The sequence below is a fragment of the Dicentrarchus labrax genome, unplaced genomic scaffold, assembly GCF_905237075.1.
Source record: "Dicentrarchus labrax unplaced genomic scaffold, dlabrax2021, whole genome shotgun sequence".
NCBI classification, from domain to species: Eukaryota; Metazoa; Chordata; class Actinopteri; family Moronidae; genus Dicentrarchus; species Dicentrarchus labrax.
In genome coordinates this window covers 676600-694257 of record NW_026136718.1, presented here as the reverse complement: position 1 = coordinate 694257, position 17658 = coordinate 676600, and the positions used below count along the sequence as shown (strand labels likewise).

At 39.9% G+C, this 17658-nt stretch overlaps 2 protein-coding genes across 8 annotated transcripts; one reads left to right on the top strand and one right to left on the bottom strand.

Moving 5' to 3' along the window:
• Positions 1 to 1746: 1746 nt before the first annotated feature.
• On the bottom strand, positions 1747 to 14037 carry zgc:113223 (uncharacterized protein LOC541424 homolog). Of its 3 annotated transcripts, none has more exons than XM_051375656.1 (9): positions 13925 to 14027; positions 8455 to 8651; positions 7188 to 7245; positions 5837 to 5961; positions 5579 to 5653; positions 5374 to 5469; positions 5172 to 5300; positions 4366 to 4527; positions 1747 to 2393 (listed from the first exon to the last, which is right to left on the bottom strand). In XM_051375656.1, the coding sequence occupies exons 2-9, from the start codon at positions 8509 to 8511 to the stop codon at positions 2250 to 2252; spliced, it is 846 nt and encodes a 281-aa protein (XP_051231616.1). In that variant the 5' UTR covers positions 8512 to 8651; positions 13925 to 14027; the 3' UTR covers positions 1747 to 2249. The 3 variants fall into 3 exon arrangements, with proteins under 3 accessions (XP_051231616.1, XP_051231617.1, XP_051231618.1); XM_051375658.1 differs by lacking the exon at positions 1747 to 2393 and adding an exon at positions 2402 to 3631 and having other exon boundaries at positions 13925 to 14037; XM_051375657.1 differs by lacking the exon at positions 13925 to 14027 and having other exon boundaries at positions 8455 to 8657.
• On the top strand, positions 9166 to 17474 carry reep6 (receptor accessory protein 6). 5 transcript variants are annotated; one of them, XM_051375667.1, is made up of 8 exons: positions 9166 to 9415; positions 11464 to 11557; positions 12447 to 12585; positions 13373 to 13541; positions 13626 to 13768; positions 14497 to 14519; positions 16332 to 16354; positions 16849 to 17471. In XM_051375667.1, the coding sequence occupies exons 1-6, from the start codon at positions 9283 to 9285 to the stop codon at positions 14509 to 14511; spliced, it is 693 nt and encodes a 230-aa protein (XP_051231627.1). In that variant the 5' UTR covers positions 9166 to 9282; the 3' UTR covers positions 14512 to 14519; positions 16332 to 16354; positions 16849 to 17471. The 5 variants fall into 5 exon arrangements, with proteins under 5 accessions (XP_051231627.1, XP_051231625.1, XP_051231626.1 ...); XM_051375665.1 differs by lacking the exon at positions 14497 to 14519; XM_051375666.1 differs by lacking the exon at positions 16332 to 16354 and having other exon boundaries at positions 16849 to 17469.
• Positions 17475 to 17658: the final 184 nt, after the last annotated feature.

The window sequence follows — 17658 nt, the reverse complement described above, 5'->3', positions numbered from 1 at the left end:
ACACTGTGTTATATTGTGTAATATTATTGACTTACATTTATTAGTTATTAGTTACACCAGTAGTTACTAAATGTAATATTATTACTAGTAATGCCTTACTGGCCATCGCTGTTAGACAATGCACAGTGCATTATTTTTAGACTCCAGGAAACAGACAGAAAAGCATTTAAGAGAGTTGAAAATTAGTTTACAATTTGTAATTGTTGGACTTGATTAGCCTAGTTTAGCATAAAGACTAGAAGCAGGGGAAACAATTTTGCTTTTCATGGATTAACACTTTATGGCTCATGTGTTTAATCTGTACTCAAACAGAAAAGTAAAGACCACAGTTTGTGTTTTTAGCGGGCACAAAGGCTCAGAGGGAACACATGGACACATGTATATCGTCACAACTCTGCCGCTATTTTTAACGCTCTCACAGAGCGCCGCGCCCATTAATCCAATAAAGTGAGCGTGAGGCTGCACGAGACCAATTCCCTGCGACTGCATGCAGCTACAGGTGCCTCAGCCGCTAATCCGCCACCACAGATTAAAGTCACAATGAAGATTTAATGAGTGAGGGAGGAACAACAGGGATTAACCGGTATTATTGAGGGGGGAACTGATTTCACATGCAGAGAGTTTCTCTGCTCGAGGACGTCAATTATTTTTACAGTTTTTTTAGTTTAGAATGAATTAAATCTAGTCTTTTCTGTGCATTTACACAGTATTTAAGTATAATTTTGAGCTACACTGTACAAAATATTACAAAAAAAGCCCCCAAAATACTGTAAAATAACTAAAAAAACAAAAATTACTTATATTATTTGAGTAAAAGTTATAGAACTGTAATCAAAGTAATTATCTGTGAAATTACAGTAATTATTGCTGTTTTCACTGATAAAAACTGTATTTCAACAGTTTACAAATGCTTATACACTGATAAACAACATTTATTCAACGTTTCTGTTGTGAAAACTTAAATAAAATTACAAAACAAATACTTCTATTTTACTGTTAATTGTCACTAATTTGACATCATTTCAGAAATGTATTACCAATATTAAACTTGAATCTAACAGTTTACAGTTGTTTACAGTTACAGCTTTTTCCCGTTATTTTACATTAGACATGTAAATTCACAGGATATTTGAGTAATTTTCATAATATTTCCATGTATTAAAAAAAATATCGTAAAAATCAGTCAAATAAACTTACTGATTTTTTTTTTATACTTGTAACAGTATTTCTACACTGTGGTATTAGTACTTTAGTAAAAGTAGTAAATTATTTAGCAGTGATCCACCGGCAGTGAGCTCTTATTGTAATTAACGTTTTAGCCTCTAGAGGTCACCAGCAGATCAGACTGCTGACACCGTCTGTGCACTGATGAGAGAGAATATAAATACATGATTAGAAAAAGATATGAATTAACATTTTTAATGATTTTAATTAATTATGGTTAAAAAGTAGGCCTGTGTACTGGGTATAGTTTTATTGTCACTGATTCTACACAACAATTTAGTTAACTAGTCAAGAGGCGTATAAAACCCCAAAACTGACATAAAACTGTTAAAATTAAAATTAAAACACTGTGAGAATAAAATAAGTAAAAGAAAAATTCTTTATAATTTTCCAATCAGTTGTTTTGGTTATAGAGTAGAGGTTTTCCATATTGTGTCATATTTTACATGTCTTCAAATTCCCCAAACTATGTGTAATTGGATGGATGGATTTTAATTTAATTAAGAAATTCAGTAAACATAATCACAGTGAATCTGATATGAAGCTTTATTCTCACAAGGACTGACACACGCATTCAGTTTAGAAAATACACTTTGTTCATCACAGTACATACAATATTAGTACGAGTAAAACGCTGTAAATGTTATATTTTAATTAATGTACAGGTAACAGTATTTTATAATATAAAATAATATTTTTTCACATAGTTGGGGCTCAAGCAATGCAACAAATTACAAATGTTAAATGTGCATCTAAAGGGCTGTTTAGTGCCGAAACTGACCTGCCTTTAAAATCACTTTTAGAAAGAATGTGATGTAGAGAGAATTTTACATGAGGTAGTGGTTCAACTGGATCTCAACAACACCTCTAAGTCTCACTGAGGTGTCCTGGAGACATTTAACCTGTTGACCGTGAGAGCCTCGAAACATGATTGAATTACCAAAACTATAAATTCACAGTTTTTATCTGACCCAGAATAAGTAAAAACCTTTTGTTGTCCGTCCCAGCGATCGGCTTCAGATCTGTTATTCGTCATCGAAGTCTGCAAAAGCAGGATACCAGTAACTCTCCTTTCTTTCTGAATTGCCTCTCTGCGCATCGTCTTCCTTTTTTCGTTGGACTCTCTTTATCCTGGAGATCTGAGCAGCAGCCAGGCAGATCATGCAGACCTGCCGGAGGGAAACAGAAACTGATCAGAGCTGCTTCTGTTCGAACACGATAGCCGTGTGTTTTCAGGTTGTCGCTACCGGTCAATGCGATATCTCATAAACACTTTGAGGGAATTTGTTCCATTTTGGAACTTTAGGTGTGTTCACACCATTCCCTTCATCCAGCGTGAATTCGCATCTATTCAAGTCTTTGCATTGACTTTGTGTGTAATCTCTTCACACAAACAAAATGTGTTGTTAGACAAATGTAAATGAGATATGTTACATAAGTTAAAGGCATACTATGCAGTTTTCCGGTTTTGTCAAACAGCTACCCCCAGAGTCACTGCGGAGTACTTGTATTTAACGTTAACTGTCGTAAATGCTACTCACCAGAGCCGTCTCTATATACGGCTCTGCGTCTCTGCACTCACGGCCTGATCCCCTCCCGCCTGTATACCGGTACATAGATAGATAGATAACTTTATTAATCCCACAATGGGATATTCACTTGTCACAGCAACATTTGAGTGAAATAAATACAGATATAAAAAACAGGAACATTTGCATACAGCAGGTCCAAGGTCTTATTGTCTCTGGTGGTGCATGTGACAAACTGGTGGAAGGTTGGGAGTGTGGACGAGAGAGAAACGTGGTTGAAGTCCCCTGTGATGATGATGAAGGCCTCCGGGTGTTTTGTTTGTAGTCCTGCAGTCACAGTGTGGATGACGTCACACGCTGCTTCTGCTTTCCCAGACGGAGGAATATAGACAGTGATGATGATGATGAAGACCACTGTGAGGAATATAGACAGTGATGATGATGATGAAGACCACTGTGAGGAATATAGACAGTGATGGTGATAACACTGGAAAATTCCCATCGCAGATAATATGGACGAAGTCCGACGGCGCCAAGCTCGATGTCCGGGCTGCAGACGCTCTTTCACACAGACGTGCCCGGCGTTACACCACCTGTTGTTTATGAGCACGGACAGTCCCCCTCCTTTCTTCTCGCAGGTCGCGGTGGTGTCCCTGTCGGTTCAAACCGTCTGGAAGCCGGGCATGGTGACGTTGGAGTCCGGTATCTGCTAGTGTAGCCACGTTTGTTTCCAGTGATGACTGCAGGGATGTAGACTTTAAACCTCCTCTTCTTCATCCTCCGTTTAACCTCCGCTCTGCAGCCTCGCCGTCTCCTCAGCTCCTCCGGTATGGAGGGTCTCTCTCCAGTCAGGATGCTCGGTACCTCAGGGCGATCATCTGGTCATGGGTGTAAACAAAGTGATTCCCTGTCGCCATGGAGCCCCGTGCAAACAAAAAATAAAAAGTGCTCAAAAACGCCAAAAAAGTATTTAGACGACGTGAACAAAGTAGTAAGAAAGTAAGAAAAGAGTTAAAAATAGCAAAAAACACACTGAAAACACACTGAAAACACACATGTTCAGTAGGTTGAACATTCCGAAGATGTCTACTGACCAGGTTACGTCTGAGTGAATGCCGTAAAGCAATTTGTGATTCTCGCGAGATTTGGCGGGGCGCCACCTTTCAGACTTGCATTGCTGGTTTGGGATGATTCGCTATACTACGAGTTCGTTTACCATCGAAATGACTTCAAAGCTGTTATATTAAGGTAAAAATCTTGCATAGTGTGCCTTTAAATTATTTACTTTAACGCCATGTTCCCACCAATGTAACATTTTATGTCAGGTACATTAGGTAACTTTTCCTAAACCTAAGCAAATGTTTTTGTGGCTAATCCTAACCAAACTGCGACAACGTTAACAAAGCAATATTTCATTTGAAAGTCTGACTGGACATTGCATATTTATTATTGCTAACTTGACCACAGAGCCCTGAACAGTTCTGAAAGATCTCTGATAATGTAATAAAAGTTGTAAATAAAACTCTGCTCAGGGTTTCTGTATTTCACAGATTTTAAATCAGGTTTTGTTGATTTGATCTTGTCGGATGTGAAGTGAAGTCAGTGGCGATACCTCGAGCAGCAGCAGGCCGCCAGTCAGACCGGCCACCAGCAGCAGGTTGTTTTTGGCCCACCAGACGATCTTCTCCAGGCAGCCGACAGTGAAGACGTCCTGAACGGCCGACTTCTCCTCCAGCTGCTGCATCCCATAACCACACATGGTGTTCAGCACCGTCTGCAAGAAAGTGAGGTGTTTATGGTCATTTTTTATTTCTGTCTTTCCTCACTACCTGTTCATCTTCTCTGAACTGATGTCATGGGAACGCCCACAAAACATTGAGCAAAATAACATTTAACGTGTCGGGTACGAATATGAAAATATGAAAATGTCAACATCTACAGGAAAGATTTTTATGATTTTATGAACAGTGGGTGCGAATCAAACTATGATTTGAAGATTTCTTGATACATCTGATAAACTGCCAAATGTGTAAATATAAATTTCCAATGAAGACAGTTTTGGAACCTGCAATGTTCAGTATTAATGCTTCACACGTTGCAAGACCTCTGAGTATCTTATTCGTACGTATGCAGATGATATCCTCTTGTTAATTTTTGTATCTCACATCAGTAAAATCAACCCTTCTAATGAACTGATTCAATGCATTTATCATTTTATATTGTAGGAACATTACCACCAATCAAAGCAGATGATTAATAAGTTCATTGGAGCAAGAAGCCAGTGAGACAAAACCCAAAAGATAATGCATGCTTTGTTACGTTTGACTAAAAACTTAAATTAGGATTTCTTAAACCAGTAAACCCAAAACTCTAGGCATCCAGGAGTCCCTTCATAAACCTGTGGAGGACCACACAGACCTGGTTCTGTTGGTGGATGCAGCAGGAGAAGGGAACCCCGCAGGCCTCCAGACTGGGGTTTGTGTCCGAACAGTTAAAGTAGACGTTCTGGGACCAGTCCTTATATCCCTCGACTCCACAGCACTGAAACTGCAAACACAACAAACCGGATTATAAAAGGTCTGACTCTGCCTTAAAAACACAAATCATGCTTTTTCTTCACCTTCTTCTGGATAAAGTCGATGGCGTTCTCCAGGTCCTGGTCCTCCCTGTAGCGAACGATGGCCTTCATCATCAGCCTCTCCGTCCTCTCCATCACCTCAACAACAACAGCATCATCAGCACTGGAACTTTAGTTTGAGTTCATTCAGTAAACAGCTGCAGGAAGCGTCTCCTTTATATTTCCTATCTGATCAGTGTGGCGTTACCATGTCAGTGAAGAGGTATCCCACGACTCCAGCGGCGATCTGCAGCAGGAGGACGGTCGCCAGGATCCCCAGAAACTGCAGGAAACAGCAGCACCAACACAAAGAATAAATATCTCATTAATCAAATGCAATCGGCTGATCTGTGATTCAGTTCAATTCAATTAAATTTTATTTCTAGCGCCAATTCATAACAGAAGTTATCACAGGACACTTTTCAAATGGAGCAGGTCTAGACCGAACTCGTCTGATCAATCGTACCGTCTTCAGCAGGCAGGTGGCGTTACGCAGCGCCCCGAAACACCCGAGGAACGTGATGAGAAACATCACAGAGCCAACGACGATCAACAGCAGAGCTGGATCCAGTGTCAGGGTGTCGACCACATCTGCACACACACAGTGAGTAAAAGTTTAAACATGTCTGATTAACTTTCTGGCTCGTCATCAGGAATGTTATCAGCATTGTTTTTATAAGCCCCACTGCCTCTGGGAGTGTCCTCTTAGTCTTATTGTGGGATTCTGTTTTAACTCTTGTTTATAAAAGAGATCTGATTCTCATAAGGCGGAGGTTTTGGCATCATTTTATATATTTTTACTGGATATTTTATATATTTATTGCATGTTTTTATATTGGGTTTTTATGCTTTTTAGGATTTTAATACATGCTTTTAAGTTGAAAAACGTTACAAACATAGATAGTACATGAACAGACAATACCAAAGGACAGACAGGAATAAATTAAACATAAGTTAGTTCAAAGTTAAATGAACGTAAAGTTTAGATTGCTTTCTTATTTTAACAGTATGGGAGTAATTTAATGTGTTGTTTGATTTAACTTGATGGTTTATAATTAGAACATATAGATTTATGGATGTGAATGAAAAAAGATCAAACTGATGATAAGTTACTGATTTCTTTTGGTAGAAGAAGAAGGAAAAAAGCCAAACAATACACTTTCATATAAAAGAATAAAATCATTAACAATAAACTAGGAAATTAAGTAAGTCAGTCTCCTTAAGGTCCAATATTAAAATGTCTACTGTAGAAATAAACATGTTTACAGCCTGTTGCTATCTAGAGATAATTTCCCTGTTCACGACAACTGTACAACTCACCCCTTTAAATTATATTAGGGATTAAAATATATATATATACATATATATATATAAAATGCATAATTAAAGGAGTGACGGCTTTGAGCTCCACCTCTTTGTTTGGATCAGCCAGAAGCTGGTGGAGTCAGGACGTATGTATTTTTTTTGTGCTCCGGCTGCTTTTTTACAGGGTACAATCTTTTCCTAATCAAACTGTTAGTGTTTCACCATGAGCTTTATTTTGAAAGTCTAACTAGACATTGCATATTTACTGTTGATAACTTGACAACGGAGCCGCATGTCCAGAAAGAACCCAAAACTGTATTTATAATTTGCAGGTGACAATCATCCGACAGAAATAACGGCGCCACCAACTGGAAGAAACAATGAAACGATGTTTACAGTGAAAACGTACTGAAGGACGTTATAAAGACTCTCAGGGTTCATAAAGTTCCTGCAGTGGAAAAAGGCCATTACACATATTCAGTACTGCCAATTGATATTATTTTTTGACCAACCTTTCTCCTTGGCGATCTTGGCATAGATCCCCACCGCTGTGAGAACGGCGCTCACAACCTGCAGAGTCACAGAGAAAGACGTGATGAAGCACAGAAAACATCAGACAGAAAGGAGAGCTTGTCTCTCTGGTTAGAGCTATGCTATCCCCTGCTTCCAGTCTTTGTGCTAAGCTAGGCTAAACATGTTTATTGGACTCAAGATAAGATGTAACTCTGGGTACTGACAAAATAAAACACTGTCAGTGTAGACGTGTTTGTACAGGTACAGGTGAGAAGATTCCCAGGAAATAACAGGAGAGAGCTGGAAGAACACTGCTGTCTTTCTCTCGTCTTTCTGTCAGGAAAAGAAAGGTTGTAAAACTGCTTCTGGTTAGTGTAAATGATCAGATGGTACAACCTCAAAATGATGAGATAGTAAGTCAGAATTTAAGCGGGGCCCAAATGAGCCACAGAACCGGAGAAATAAATGAACTAAATGTTCAGTCTTCTTGCTGCTGGTTCTGACTCATTCAGAATCTTTACCTCTGTTTCTGTTAGCATTAAACAGGCTGCTGTTCACATACACACATTATAATCATTAAACACATATTAATATTTGACGACTAGTCAGCTAGGAAAATCTGTAGTCGGGGCAGCCCTCACTACCTCATAATTAAGTTTCAATCACAAAATGTTGAAACAGCAGGAAAACAAAAAGGTTTTAGAACTTACCAACACTTAGGCGAACATTTGTTCTACGTTTTTCTTAAACGTAAAATGACAAAACTAAATACTTTTTTTTACTGTTAATGTCAATAATTTTACATAATGTTAGAAATGTATGAACAGTATTAGTTGAATTTAACCGTTTAATCTATTAAATAAACAATAAATATCTGTCTATCTATCATTTTAATCTTTAAATAATCAGTAATTTTATGATTATTTACAGTTACAGATTTTTCACATTATTAATATTAATATTTCCATGTAAAATGTTTTAAAAAATACAGAATCAATCTGTAAAACAAACAGGAAAAACCTGTAAACTTACAGATGATGTTTTACAGTGTACTTATGCAAATGAATCAGGGCTACTGCACAATAAACAAAGGAGAACCAACTCCTGTTGACCTTTGGTACTGAATACTGTGTGCAGGTTTACACTGTTAGACGTAAATCCTTTAAAAAACTAAAAGTTAAACTGTGTCAGTTGTTTCCTGTGAGCCGGTGGAACCAGCAGTGAAACCACATTGTAAATAAATCTGATCCTCACACAACGACTCACCCAGAAGAAGTAGCAGAAGATGAACAAAGTGTACTTGATGGTCCGGTATCCTCTCATCTCCTCTTTTTCTATGGTTCTGTCGGCCAGCGTCTGTCGAAGGTTTGTTATCTGCTCACATGGCGGCAGGGGACGTGTGTCGGCCTGCAGGACGCATTCCTGCAGTCAGGTTCATCCACTGCTGCTGCTGATGTATCCTCCTGTCAACACAGCCAGGAGGAGGAGGAAGAGGAGGAGGAGGAGGAGGAAGAGGAGGTCGCTAGAGGCAACATGAACAAACTACATCTTGATGATTTATCTCCTCAGTAGAAAACAAACAGTTTCAACAGCTGTTGCTCAAAAGTAAAAGAAGTATCCTGATGAACGTGTTGCTCCATAGATATCTCATATAGCATGTGACTGACATCAATCAGTCAACTATCAACTATCAATCAGTCAACTATCAACTATCAATCAGTCAACTATCAATTATCAATCAGTCGCTGGTTGCACAATTTCAGCAAAACTCTCAAAAACTATTCTGTCTGAGAGCGAACCGATTAACACTGAGCTGGAAGCTGGAATAACTTAACAACTTGTTTTTAGTTTGGAGGACATGTTTTTGGCTTTCATGGCCAAAATCATCTCTCTCCTCTCTCCTCCTCCTCCTCCTCCACCTCCTCCTCCTCTCTCCTCCTCCTCCTCCTCCTCCTCCTCTTCATTAAGCAGATTGCCGCTGTCAAAGGATTACACTCACTGTGTTTTACTCTCCGCTGCGGGTCGTCTCCTTTCCCACTCCTCTGTTGTTGTTGTTGTTGTTTGTGGACCCGATTGAGGACCCGATTGAGGACCATGGGCCTGATGGACATCCTCTTGTCCATCAAAGACCGAGCCGACAAGTTCCTGAACGAGAAGAACGTGGTGACGGACTTTTTGGGGAAGGTGGAGGACAAAACAGGCATCAGGAAGAAGGTCCTCGCAGCGGGTACGTTGATGCTGGTCGATAATTTCTTCTGGCTGTTATATATTTATTTGTATGTATTTATATTTATACACCGGTATATCTAACACAGTGTCCTGTTGCATGTTAATGGAAAACTGAAGAGGATTCAGTTAATCCTCCTGTGACCATAACGGCAGCCACAGTGAGCTGCTGTCTGCAAACATCAAATCTTTCTGGGTCAGCATTTTCTCTCCAGGTGAACGGGGTCGAATGTTTAGAATAATACATATCTGCATGATACCTCCCCCGTTCATTAATAACAGTAAGACTGTTATATTTGGATTATAAGTTTTCTGAAATTTTAAATATGCGAATGAGGCATTATCTAATTCCAAGTCCTATTTCATCCTTTGACCCTCATCCCTACATAGAAACACATAGAAATCAGTCCACAGGCAGCAGAGGAACAAAGCTACACTACAGCCTGTTCACTCTCTGCTCACACACACTGACACACACAGATTATACAGAGACACTAAACATATGGAAGCTTTAACTGATCCATATATGAGTTGATTAGTTGATAAACTGTCATTAAGCACTGCAGAAGAGGACACAACTAGGTGACGTAATTAAAAGAGCTCCAATCAGAGAATAGAATACAACTGAAATGAATAAAAAGTCCAAGTTTAACTTTAATGTTTTAAAAGAAGTGACAGTTGTAGCAGAGCTGTTTGTTGCAGATATGTAGAGAATAAAAACTGCTGAAAGTGGCGGTTTTATAGTTTGGTGGTTTTATGGGTAGAGTTTAGTGGTATGATGGGTAGAGTCCGGTGGAATTATGGGTAGAGTTATGTGGTATTATGGGTAGAGTCTGTGCAGTGACAGTGTGTGTGGTGTTCGGCTGTAAGCGAGCAGTGGACAGCAGTCCATTCACACGCTGCTGCTGCTCATACGGTGGATCGCTGACATGATGTCACTGTAGTGCCTGGTGCACAGTGTCCCCCACTCCCTGCAGTTAAAGCAGATTATCCCCAGAGAGACAGCAGACCGGCCTCCATGTGCGAACAGCCACATAAGCTGATCAGAGGTAGGAAACTTTTTACACAACTTCCTGTCGGTGCTCGCTGGCGTGCTCGAGTGGTGTCTGAATACGATCACAGCTCCAGTGAATTAACTCTTGTCTTTAATTCTGCGGTTTGACTGATTATTTTAACGTTAACATTGGCTGCACTGATGATCTCTAAGAGCCCAGTTTAACGTATTTTAGTATCCGGCTGAATTTCCGACAGATAGGTCGTTGTTTGACGTTCAGTTTGACGACTGCTGATTAATCACCTGATCGGTGTGGCTGTTGGATGATCAGGTGGATTTCTGGCAGTCTGGCTCCACAGGTTACACTGTCAAAAGATCTGTTATGAGCTGCAGGGAAGTTATTTTAATATTACTGGTAGTTTCTTTTACAGTCACTGTCATTTAAAACTTAGAACACGCTCTCGATATAATAGTGTGGCAGCCGTTCTCTCTTATTAAAGATACAGTTGTCTTACTAAAGGAGTTTTAACTGGTTGTGTTACAGGGTTCTCACGTGTGCTGGAAAATCAGGAAATTTAAAGACTAGGTTTTATTATTTAAAATGACTAAATATCCTGGAAATGTTTATTTATACTTCAGTCCGTCCCTCAGGCAGGAAAAGCTGAGTGTCCCAGAAACAGGATTTGGTTAAGGGGTTCAGACTGTGGTACTGGGCATCTTCCAGGTATAAATGCGGAGCTGTATGAACCTTCCCTGAATAAATACATCCATTGACCACCATTGTGAGAAAGTGCTGTCCTGTACTGTCAGGAAAAATACTGGAAAATTATTTCTTAAAAACTATGAGATAAAAAGTCTGTTATCAGAGAAACAAGCTGAGCTAACGTTAGCAGCAGCTCGGCTCGCAGCCCCTCCGGGACGTCCTTTGTCTGTCCAACAGCGTGGGAGAAGCAGTGATTATTAAGGTGGAACTGCTTTATTCAGTGTGTTTAAGGTGGAACTGCTTTATTCAGTGTGTTTAGACGTGACGTCTGTCTTCTGTGTGTCTCGTCCAGGTGCCATCTCACTGACCGGACTCTACCTGGTGTATGGATATGGTGCCTCCCTCCTCTGCAACCTAATTGGTTTCGTCTATCCAGCCTATTATTCGTGAGTATTGTTTGTGTCTGTCAGTCACAGAAACACGTCCGTCTGCTGCTCTTTAAAGTTCAGGTGAAATAAAAAATATGTCATTTGAACCCTCAGATCCTCAGTTATATTGTACCTCCATTTTTCCTTCCTTATTCCAAACGTGCTCACAAATCCCCACACTGTCCACGCCCACTGACACTGCCCACGCCCACTGGCACTGCCCACGCCCACTGGCACTGCCCACGCCCACTGACACTGCCCACGCCCACTGGCACTGTCCACGCCCACTGGCACTGCCCACGCCCACTGGCACTGCCCACGCCCACTCGCACTGTCCACGCCCACTGGCACTGCCCACGCCCACTGACACTGTCCACGCCCACTGGCACTGTCCACGCCCACTGACACTGCCCACGCCCACTGACACTGTCCACGCCCACTCGCACTGTCCACGCCCACTGGCACTGCCCACTGCACTGTCCACGCCCACTGGCACTGTCCACGCCCACTGGCACTGTCCACGCCCACTGGCACTGCCCACGCCCACTGGCACTGTCCACGCCCACTGGCACTGCCCACGCCCACTGGCACTGTCCACGCCCACTGGCACTGCCCACGCCCACTCGCACTGCCCACGCCCACTGGCACTGCCCACGCCCACTCGCACTGCCCACGCCCACTGGCACTGTCCACGCCCACTGGCACTGTCCACGCCCACTGGCACTGCCCACGCCCACTGGCACTGCCCACGCCCACTGGCACTGTCCACGCCCACTCGCACTGTCCACGCCTACTCGCTGTTACATGGAAGAATTATTACCCCCATTAAAGCTCTGCTGTCTGTTTCACTGTTTGATAGTTCTACAGCTCACCTGAGACACTCTGACAGGTAGTTTCCTCTCTGCAGAATCAAAGCAATTGAAAGTCTGAACAAAGAAGACGACACAAAATGGCTGACGTACTGGGTGGTGTACGGCGTCTTCAGCCTGGGCGAGTTCTTCTCCGATATTTTCCTCTACTGGTTCCCGTTCTACTACGCTTTTAAGGTGAGAAAACACTTCAGAACCGATGATTGTTGGTCATTATACAACCTGATATTGACACGCCCCGTACGCTTGCTAGCTAGATAGTGCACTGACAGACGGCTAACACTAGCAGAGTGGAAACGGTAGTCTGAATCTTTTTGTTTGTTAATGCTCATCTTGTGGCCCGACCGCGGCAAGGCCTGACTTAACTTGGAGCTTTAAATTTTAATCACAGACAAAAAGCCAACGAGGAACGAGCTACAGAAGCTAAAGCTAAACCCACAGATTAAATAAGGATGCTTTTACAGATTCACACACATTCAAACCAGCGATAAACTATTTAAATAATCTGTTATATTTTAAATACATTGGTCAGTTTTAAATAAAATGCTACATGCTCGCATCTTCACTTGCCTCAACCAATAGCAAATACGTGTGTGTGGTTGACCCCTAAAACAAGAAACTGCAACGTCAATAAAAGTAGTTGATGAGTCATTCAGCACTTGGGGGCGTACACTAATGCTGCGTCCAATCAAACGCTTTCTCTCTTATGGTGCGTTGCCACATTTATGCACAAATTTACTCGCAGGATAATTTGTATTTAAGGCGAATATTGGCCCTTTAATCTAACTGCAAGTCCAAAATAAACAGATTTTACTGATTTAAAGTAAATAAACGGATCAAAAGGATGCTGAAAAAACAAACAACTACAGCAGAGGTCACATGCTTTGGAGCGTCAGAAGAACCAGACTACTAGAGGATCAGGACGTACATAAAGTATAGTAGTGTTTGTCCTCTGTGGTTCCAGTGTCTCTTCCTGTTGTGGTGCATGGCTCCGATGTCGTGGAACGGCTCCCAGATCATCTACAACAAAGTGGTTCGGCCCGTCTTCCTGCGCCACGAGGCCATGGTGGACAACATGGTGAGCAACCTCGGAGGGAAGGTCATGAGCGCCGCGGAGAACCTCACCAGAGAAGGTACAAACCGGTTCAACGGCAGCCGTTACGCCCCAGTATGAAACATGTTCTGATTCTGAATCTTCTCTCCTTTGCGCTCTCCAGTCCTGACCACTCTGATGAAGAATAGATCTCTGGTGACTCAGGTGCAGCCGGTCGGTCAGTCTGAACCAAAGAGTTTACCGAGTTCGTCAGGAGAAACATCAGCAGCTAAAGTAGCTCCGTCAGAGCCGAGCGAAGACCGAGCAGTACGTACACTACACCTGTGCCCCGCTTCCAATCTTTATGCTAAGCTAAGCTTACCATGTCCTGACTCCAGCTCAGTATCATACCAGTTCTCTACCGCTGACACTTCAACCCCTCTGTGCTCATAGAAGTAGAGCCCGTAGATGTGCAGCACTTACCGGGTTCAGGTCTGTTCTAGCTGCACTTTCTGTGAGTGTTTTCAGTTGGACAGAGATTGTTAAAATATCTCAACACACTGCTGACCAGGTTGACATTACATGTATTGATCAGAGGAAGTCCACATGAAACAGGAAGCAGAGAGTTGTTTGCTTCCTCATATTTACATATTTCCCATAATAACAGGCAGTTAAAGGTCCTCTTAGCGGACTCTGCTGGACCGGGACCTCCCAGTGAACAGCCCCCGATAAAGTTGTGTTTTTGTTTGAGCGTTAGCTGTCAGTTCGCAGTTTGCTAAATAGATCGCAGACATTGCTGCTTATTTAAGAAATGTATTTGTACCATCAACTTTTACCAGTCTACTGTTAGAAGTTAGCGTTGTTACGGTGGTTTCCTGTTAGTCGATGGGGCTTATTTGGATTTCAGAGTTCATCAAAGTTCAACATCAACACAAAAAATGTACTTTGCACTGGTTTTAAGTTTCTCTGGTTGTTGCAGTTTGATTCATAGATAAATCTGCATATTCAGTAATGACCTGTAAACATGCTAACAGTTGTCCTGTTACCTGTTCCAGCCTTTCCTGGGTTAACCAGTATGGTAAGTCTGCTGGTGTTGGTGTTGGTGTTTTACAGACAGTGAATGTGGTGTGAACAGGAATAGCACAAACCTCAGTGACCCCTGTAGAACCTCAGCAGTGCTCGGCTGCAGATGGACTGGATCCTCCATGAAGACCTGAACAGACCTGAAAAAGCTTCTCCCAACCTGCAGCTCCTAGTAGACGAATAGTAACATCATTGCTGAGAGAAATCCCCTCCGACTGCTGTTTCTATAAATCTGTCAGTTTATAAGAACTGTTTTGTATATAGTGAAGAACAGGAGACCCAGTGTGGACTCTGCTGTTAGCTAACTAGCTAATAAATGAAGCTTCGCTCTCTGTCACTAAGAGTTGAAGATTGATGGGTGGGTGAATGTTATTATATTATTGGTTGAAAACAGAATTATTTGGACCATTACTTAACTGTGCAAACAGACGACGGTGATTCCGTCCTTCATTTATTGTTGTCCTGTTAGCATCTTGGTGACGCTAACAGGCCTTCACACTGTTAGTCAAAGATAAAAATACTGGTCCTGGGAGCCGTGCTGCCTCACATGTGCAGCCCCCACACTTTCATACAATTTATTACACTGTCATACAATTTATTACACTTTCATACAATTTATTACACTGTCATACAATTTATTACACTGTCATACAATTTATTACACTTTCATACATATTTATTACAATTTATTACAATTTATTACACTTTCATACAATTTATTACACTTTCATACAATTTATTACAATTTATTACACTTTCATACAATTTATTACACTTTCATACAATTTATTACACTTTCATACAATTTATTACACTTTCATACATATTTATTACAATTTATTACACTTTCATACAATTTATTACAATTTATTACAATTTATTACACTTTCATACAATTTATTACACTTTCATACAATTTATTACAATTTATTACACTTTCATACAATTTATTACACTTTCATACAATTTATTACAATTTATTACAATTTATTACAAGTAAAATTATTACACTTTCATACAATTTATTTAACAATTTCATACAATTTATTACACTTTCATACATATTTATTACAATTTATTACACTTTCATACAATTTATTACACTTTCATACATATTTATTACAATTTATTACACTTTCATACAATTTATTACACTTTCATACATATTTATTACAATTTATTACACTTTATTACACTTTCATACAATTTATTACACTTTCATACAATTTATTACACTTTATTACACTTTCATACAATTTATTACACTTTCATACAATTTATTACAATTTATTACACTTTCATACAATTTATTACACTTTCATACAATTTATTACACTTTCATACATATTTATTACAATTTATTACACTTTCATACAATTTATTACACTTTCATACAATTTATTACACTTTCATACATATTTATTACACTTTCATACATATTTATTACACTTTATTACACTTTCATACATATTTATTACACTTTCATACATATTTATTACACTTTATTACACTTTCATACATATTTATTACAATTTATTACACTTTCATACAATTTATTACACTTTCATACAATTTATTACACTTTCATGCATATTTATGTGAATAATGTCCTAGTGAGGATCGGTGTTTCCACTGACGTTAAATAACTCACAGACATTCAGCTTCCTCTGTAGTTGACTGAGATGTGCTGTTGTTGTGATGTGATTATAAACTTAAAGGAAGGTAGTATAGTTAGAGTAAAGCTGTGAAGGAGTTTTACTTGTGTTTAATTGTTGGCTGTGTGTCTGTTGTTATGTCTGTACGTCAGGATGAGCTCAGTGTAGACTGACGGTAAGTCACAGACAGAGGATGTAATTTACTATCACATAAAGCACAGCTTGTTGTGTTGAACCTTTGACTCTCCGTATTTTGCTATAAGAAATAAAACGTACCGACGAGAATGTCGTATGTAGATACAGCACTGCTTTGACTAACGTCAGCATGCTAACATGCTAATGCTGATTTTTACCTGGTATAATGTTCACTTCTTAATTTGCAGCTGGAATATTAATTGATTTATAAAGATATTCATTTATTTATTCGTTTTGGCAGCTTTGGTCTTCCATACAAAGATTTCCAAGGCAGTTCCCTGTGTGAGTTGGAGCTAATTACAGAGAAAATGTTAAATAATCTCCATTTAAACTAAAGTAAATATACATTCATTCTTATTATTGGACATTTTATGATATTTGTTGAATAAATTTCACTCTTTTACTTTTTCAGCGGACTGCTTTGCACTAAAATACTAATAATTAGACTTCTTATAAGGATACATCTTGTTTCAGTCCTACAGATAGCCGCAGAGGAGGAGGAGGAGCCTCAGTGAGGAAGAGGAGGAGCCTCAGTGAGGAAGAGGAGCAGAGAGCGAAGGTTTTCCTCTTCGTCCTTACAGCGAGCAGAAGACTTCCTGTCAAAGACACTGATTTCCTTTATACATCAGCCTGTATTAAATATAAAACTCTGATTTTACCTTTTATTTATTTATATTTATGAATTATTTTGGGCGTCTGAGGGATTTCTTTTGGGATGCAAAGCACCTGAAACTGGATAATAACAAACTCACAGATTCTCCAGCAGGTTCACCTGTGGACCAGCGCCACCTAGAGGAACGGGCAGTAACAGCAACGTGTCAGTGTCGCCTCCTGCAGGCAGTGAGTGGTACAGCTGCACTTTCTCTCTTTTATGTGTTTTAGGTTTTCTATGTAACATCTGCAGCAGCAGCTGGTTCTCGGTGTGTCCTCCTGTTTGTGTTGCTCTTATTTATCTTATATATGTTTCTGATGTGTTTATAAACATAAATGAGATTATGACCTTTATGATAAGAAATAAAAAGTACTCATGACAATGAAACTAAATGCTCGACTGTTCTGTTGAATGTAGATACTGCCGCGCTTTGAGCCACTGTTTGTCACCCGTTAGCTCTCGCTGAGGCATTTTATACATACAGTTTATATATGTAAGTTTATAAGTTTATATGTAACACTGCCATTCATTGTTTTATTGTCTGGTGTCATTACGGCTTCAGTGAATTCCTTTCTATACAATAAATAAATACAGTATTTACATATTTAAACATATATTTTCATTTAATATCA